Source organism: Frankliniella occidentalis, unplaced genomic scaffold (assembly GCF_000697945.3).
Source record: "Frankliniella occidentalis isolate FOCC.00 unplaced genomic scaffold, Focc_3.1 Scaffold42, whole genome shotgun sequence".
Lineage (NCBI taxonomy): Eukaryota > Metazoa > Arthropoda > Insecta > Thysanoptera > Thripidae > Frankliniella > Frankliniella occidentalis.
Window position 1 is genome coordinate 1,671,725 of NW_026267172.1, and position 6,327 is coordinate 1,678,051.

Genomic DNA, 6,327 nt, shown 5'->3' on the forward strand with positions numbered 1-6,327 from the left:
TAGGGTTGGTACATTTTCAGTAAGACTCGATTTTCGATTCGTCGATTCTGGAATCGAAACCAAAAAATCGATTCTTTCAAAAATCGATTTTCTCCCCTTAAGAATCGATTTTCGATTCGATTCTCGATATTTTTGTCTATGCGTAGAAAGGCAATAGTTTGAGTGTGAAAGTGATTAGCAATGAAATGATGCAAAATCGTTTATTATGAAGAATATTAATGTGGCTCCTTGCCCTGATTAAAAGTAAGAATTATTGCATTTAAGAGTCAGAACATTCTCCAAACAGCGCTATATGCATGTGAATGTGTCCGGCGGGAAGGTCCTCCGACCCCGATCTGACTCTAGCACACTAATTTCAAACGTTGGACGTGGACCAGTTCCTCTTTCCAGTATAGCTAAAATGTCAAATTTTTGGTTGGTTCCCGGCGTATACAAGTGACCCCCGCGATTGGGGCTGATGTATGGTACCCTCGGCCTCGGCAACAATTCTGCGAAAGAAAATCGAAAATACTTGCTCGTCGTTCCGAAGGGCCTAAGTCCTCTTTGGCGACTTGACGTCACTCGCTACGGCAAACGATAATTCTTTCAGTCATCGATCACAGGCACTTTGAAGGAGGACCCCCCAGCGAACATTTAATGTAAATATGACTCACATGCGCCGCGCGCCGCCGCGAATTTACCGATTTGCCATCAGGAATGTTACCAACCAACGCCTCATAATGAAATAGGCAAGCCAAGATGGGGCCTGCGGCGCACTTGGCTGGCCCAAGAGGCGCGCGGAGATTCAAAATCAGGCAAATTTTTAAGAATCGAAAATCGACGCTGAGAATCGATTCTTTCGATTCTCCTGATGCGCGTAATCGATTCCGATTCGAATCGAAAATCGACGCGGGGAATCGATTTTCGATTCGAATCGGAATCGAATCGACCAACCCTACTCAAGGGAGGGCTCAACCACACCGCACAACAACTGTGCTCGCCCCCCACCCCCCTCTTTGGCACAATGGCCGATTTCTCGCAGTTTACCCGTGGTCACGTGGCACGGCCCCGAGCCTGTGGAGCACCATGGCAGGCGCCCCCGGTGGACAAGACAATGGCTCCCTGATTTGATTGCTCATCGCACACGAGAACGCCGCATAGGCCCGGTCCGGCCGGGGCCAGGTCGGCGGCGCGGCGGCGGATTGTACAGTGTGAGAGGCGGTCACACGCACAGAAACGAAACGGCACGTGAGAGCGTCGAGTGGGTGATGTACGAAGGGCGTAAAGGAAGAAAAGTATATCGCAGTGAACGGTAGAAGCACTCTCTCACACCGCCTGCACGAGCAGTTTGAGTGCTGTTATACAGTAGTTACAACCCCCCCCCCCCTCCACCTCTCTCGCTCCCCTCGCTCCCCAATCCACCCCTTTCCGCTGGTGCTTCTGCTCACTTCCTGCACCACCGGGACCGGGGGTAACAGTATAGACAAAGAGGGTGAAGGGGAGGGAAGGGGCGGGGGGAAGTGAGAGACAGAGGGGATGCGGTGGTGATGGAATTAAACGGCGCCGTGTAGTAAAACCACGACGATTAGAACGGGTTAATTGGAGGTCGCGGAGGGGGTGAGCGAGTGGGAGAGAGACGGAGAAACGGGGGGAGGGGAGAGGGCGGGCGGAGCGGAGAGCGAGGGCGAGAGGAGACGAGAGAGCACGAGCGGAGAGACGAGAGAAGGTGAAAAGAGAAACGAGAGAGGAGTCAGATAAGAACAGGAGACGCCGGCTGCGAAGTTGTTGTCACAGTGGCCGCTAGAGGGTGGGCTTGACGCAGCCGCGCAACGTCATCCTCAGGTCAAGGTTGAGGTTAGGATGCCTTTCGAAAAGGGAATAATAAAAATTGGTACTCACAGTGTCGCCGCGGTGTTGGAGTTGCCCGCTGCACTTCGGGAGGTCGACGGGCACGATCGCAGTCGCCGGGACTGTCGCTCTGGATGCTGGATGTTGTTGTGGTTAGGGGCTGGCCGCGGCCGCCGGTTGCTGGCGATGTCGCTGGTCTCCCGTGACTCGCGCCGCCGCGTTTGCTTGCTCGAAGCAGAACTACAACTTCTCGTAAGAAATTATTTGGCGGCCCGATTCACCCTTGCGCACTGATGATCTCCCAAAAATGCAATGATGAGCGAAATACCTTGAGCGGGGTGGACGACGTGTACGACTGCGGCTGACTACGGACGGACGGCTACGGCGTGGAGAGGAGGGAGGGCAGAGGGCGCTGCGTACGGCGCGGCAGCTCTTCAGGCGAGGCACGGCACGGCACGAAAGCTACAGCTCCGACCGAAACCAAATCCGCCAGCGCACTCGAAGCACACACACTTCCAAAATGGCACGGCGACAACGGCGTCGAAACCCAGGCCCTGGCCAAGCTTCAGCATCAGAAGTCTCTCAGAACATCCCAGCAAAGGTAGGCTGCTATTTGGCAATGAAAAACGTGGGGGAAGGGGGCGGACTGTTCAGGAACTTTTGCGAAGTGTTTCGTGTTTCACCTTGTAGTACAATCGCGCCACATCGGCGAGGGTGGGCACGCCCAGTTAACACAAAGGACTCACTAGTAATATTTCTGTTTCTGACTGTCAAAGTGAGTCTATATTTTTGCCTTAAATTTGACTAGCCAGTCAAAAGTGTGTAATTTTATGTTTGTTTGGCGTCTAACCACACTTTCATAAGATGCCCCCCCCCCCCCTGGTCGCCTGGTCTGCTGAAGGTGCAGACGCCGTCCGTCCAGGCATTCCGAGACGCCATTATCGCTGACTTTGAATCTGTTCGTTCGGCTGTCGATGAATCATAAAGTACCGTTTTTAATGGCCATTCTTGTTTTGAAATAATTGTTTTTGTGTGTTGAAAGTTTGTGTTATTTCAATTTCTGATCTTACGAATAGAGGTACAGAATGAGCGACTCCTCACAAATAGGTTATTTCAGTGAATCCCGGAGCCGAAATTAAGAAGTAACTGGAGTCACATGAAACAGTTCCTTCCGGCCCCGGGATCCACTGTACAAATGTGTGCTAGTGTTTCCCGCACCACTTTGTCACTCCTTTTATGTTATCAACTGTTAGGTTTAATGCCACCTTACTTTTTTTTTCATTTTTCACAGAACATGGAGCAGCTACCAGACGATGTGCTAATCATGGTGCTGCAGTACGTGGACCTCCCGGACCTCTTCACCTGCCGGCTCGTGAGCAAGAGGCTCGGGGCCTTGGCCGTGACGCCGGCTGTCTGGCGAGGCCGGCGTCTGCTACGCCCCCAGTGCGCCCGCTGGATCTGCCCAGTTTTGCGCACGGCGCCCAGCTTGTCGAGGTTAGACCTAGTCATCCCGGCCGGGGAGCCAGGGTGTTGTCAGCTGATGCTAGCCTCGACCAGGTGTGCTGTCACGGCCCTTAACATGCTAGTGTATGAACTCGGTGCCACGCAAGCTGCTCTAGTGATCCGGCGCCAAGAGGCGCTTGGCCGGCTGAGGGTTCTTACGGTGGTGTTATTAGGGGTGGGTGCAGCAGAGACCTCCATGCTGTTGGCGACAATAGCGTCAATGCCCGATCTCACGTGGCTCAGCGTTACAGGTACCTCAGCGAGTAAACCCAACCTCGATTCCCACTTCAGCTCGGTATCCACTGCAGCCCTAAGATGTTTCCGATTCCAACTATGGCCGGAATCAGCATCCTTCTGCAACTTCATAATAGCGGCGCACGCCAATGCCCTGGAAGAGGTTCACCTCGTGTGCCCTGACCGCGGTACTTCGTTCGCTACGTTGACCTCGATGGCACCCCTACTGGCAGGCTTGCCCGTCCTGCGTGAGCTATGCTGCCCCATGCTCCCGGGGCTGGAGGCCATGGCGGACTGCAAGTCGCTGAGGGAGCTGACTCTCTTCGTGCGGCCCGAGGACCGCCCTGGCGCCGGTGGGGCCGCGACGCTTCTCTCCCGCGCCAACCAGCTCCGCGCGGTCACCCTGGAATACATACCGTCAGCCAGCCACCCCGCCGACGTGGGCGTGAGCTTGGTGCTAGCCCTGGCCGCGTCCGGGCTCTCTACCGTCGAGTCGCTGACGATCCTGAACGGTTGGGCCGCCATGCCGCAGGTGCAGCCGCTGCTCACGGCGCTGCCCTTCCTCCGGTCCCTGCGCCACCTGGAGTTGTCTGCTCCACAAGACGCGCTTCTGCTGGGGATCACTCCCGCCTCGGCCCCGGCACTGCAAACCCTCGCGCTGCGCTACTCAAAGTGTGCTTATGGGGTGTTTATGCATCCTTGCGCTCACTCCTGGCTGCACTACGACGAAGTAAACACGCTGCTGTCCGTGAACCCCGAGCTCCAGCTGCTTGTAGCGCGCGGCTCGGGCCTCTATTGTAAAGACAGGATGTGTGCGACGTGTCAACGCGGCTGCCACTCAAAACTGAGAGATTGCAATCTGCAGCTAATCAAGGAGAAGATGCTCGTTCCTCGAAACATCCCTCAATAAAATAGTGTAGATACTGTGTTGTGCTGCGTTACCTTGATTTAGCCTCAGTTTTATTTTCGCTATTATGTGTTCTGTATGTCTTGTATCTGTAATTACATATTCATACAGAAAAATTATTCAGTGCCTTATTGTTGTGTCATACGCACCCCCTTGAAATCCTCGGCGTGTGTATGTGTTGGTGTGTGTGTCCGAATTCGGCCACCTATCGGTCGGTCTGCGAGCAGTCGGTGCGAGAGAGACTGTAGTTCAAGTGGATGCAATCTTTCTTTTTGTCGGTTGTCGCTGATCGCATCTCTGCTGTGTAAATGCGGGGGCCGAGGGGCAACTACATAACGCCAGTTCTTCAGGTTCGTTCTTCGCGCCCCGGCTCTTGTAAAAACTTTGGGTGGGAAGCGGTGTTGGCTGTGCGATGCGTCTGGTTATTTGGGAAGTACGAATGTGATCCGGAGGTCGAAATTGTGTACAGCACCGTGGTTTAACAAACCCACACACGACAGCGCACGGGGAACGGGGTTAGGAGGGGGGAAGACTTCTGGTCGAGACGGACTTAGGGACTGTCTTAAAACCTCACCTCCGCACAGCCGGTGCCTATAGCTGGTGCTCGGAGCGCCGAGCAGGCGGGCAGTCCCGGCGTGCGCGCGTGCGTGCGGGCTGCCGCCCCGCTCACACTGACATTGCGTCGACAGCGACGGCGACAGTTGGAGGGAAGAGCGAAAGAAGCTGTTTGTTTGTTTTTAGGGGGAAGGGGGGGGGGGTAGTTTATAAAGGGACTTGTTGTTATATCGGCTCTGCTGCTCCATCAAGGGCCACATCATGGTGCGCTCGGGCGGCCTGCGCTGCGGCACCTGCTGCAGAGTGGAGCCGCCGCTCCGCTCCGGCGTGGTGGTCGAGGCCGTGGAGAGGTGCCCGCCGCGGAGGGCGGCGTCGTGCTGAGCGGCAAGGGTTCGGCAAACAGTTGTTGGCGCAGCGCCGCCACCCCGCCGAGTTGCACGAGAGCGGAGGGCGTGAGCTACGCGGCCGAGGTTGAGCGGTAGGTCTTCTGACCTGCCAGCTCATCTCGATGGGTCAAAAATCTGAAAATGAAGTTTGGAAAAAAAACTGGCCCATGGGGGGATCGAACCCACGACCTTCGCGTTATTAGCACGACGCTCTAACCAACTGAGCTAATGGGCCGGTTGAACTCCGAGGAGCGCGTGAAGGAGCCACGTAGAACGGGTCTCCCCTCTGAGGCGCGTTCCCCCTCCACTTCCCGTTCGCGTCGACGGTGCGATGGGAGGGGGCGAAGAAGAGCAGGAGAGGGAGATAGGGAGTCAGCGCGGGAAAATTCGAATGGGCGCGGAACCGGTCCTCTTGTGAGGGTGATGCGGTTGCGAACCACCCACCACCACAGCCACTCCGTGGATGGTGCGGGGCGGGCGGCGGGCGCGCAATCTGCACATCTCCTCGATGTGCGCTCGGCGTACGCCCCGAGTCTGCACGGCCCGAATTAATGATGTTTAACTAAGCCGCCCCGAGTGCAAGTCAGCGCGGGGCGGAGCGAGTGCGATTGATGGGTTTAAAAGCAGAGCACATCACACCAAAAGGGAAAGAAACGCTCGAAAAGACGTCAAAGTGAAAGTGATGATCCTCTCATCAGCCGCCGTCGGGCCGCGCGCCGCGGGCGACGTGACGGGCGGCGCGTCGTATGCTCGAAAAACTGTCACCTCGAGTGTCTCCCTCTCTCTCTTTCTCTTGTCGCACCGCCGGTTGCGTGCGAGAGAGACCGCCCGACAAGTAGTCTCCTCGCCGTGGCGACAGAGCGCGATGAAGACACATGCAGTCGAGTCGACGACGGACGCGCCCCTCGCCCTCGC

At 56.0% G+C, this 6,327-nt stretch overlaps 2 protein-coding genes and 1 non-coding gene across 4 annotated transcripts in view; 1 reads left to right on the forward strand and 2 right to left on the reverse strand.

Moving 5' to 3' along the window:
• The window catches only part of LOC127749281 (uncharacterized), a 23,578-nt gene extending 21,380 nt beyond the window's left edge, over window positions 1–2,198 (reverse strand). Inside the window, exons 1-2 of one of the 2 annotated variants that reach the window (XM_052266780.1) lie at window positions 2,156–2,198; window positions 1,879–2,067 (exon numbers count right to left, since the gene is read on the reverse strand). The gene's annotated coding sequence lies outside the window, so the exon portion shown is untranslated. The other variant, XM_052266779.1, reaches the window with a different exon arrangement.
• An 85-nt stretch (window positions 2,199–2,283) lies between these two features.
• Window positions 2,284–4,541, forward strand: LOC113206817 (uncharacterized). The gene is made up of 2 exons (XM_026423069.2): window positions 2,284–2,428; window positions 3,119–4,541. The coding sequence occupies exons 1-2, from the start codon at window positions 2,348–2,350 to the stop codon at window positions 4,472–4,474; spliced, it is 1,437 nt and encodes a 478-aa protein (XP_026278854.2). The 5' UTR covers window positions 2,284–2,347; the 3' UTR covers window positions 4,475–4,541.
• A 1,032-nt stretch (window positions 4,542–5,573) lies between these two features.
• Window positions 5,574–5,647, reverse strand: Trnai-aau (transfer RNA isoleucine (anticodon AAU)). Its single transcript has one exon. It is a non-coding gene; the product is annotated as a tRNA-Ile (tRNA).
• Window positions 5,648–6,327: the final 680 nt, after the last annotated feature.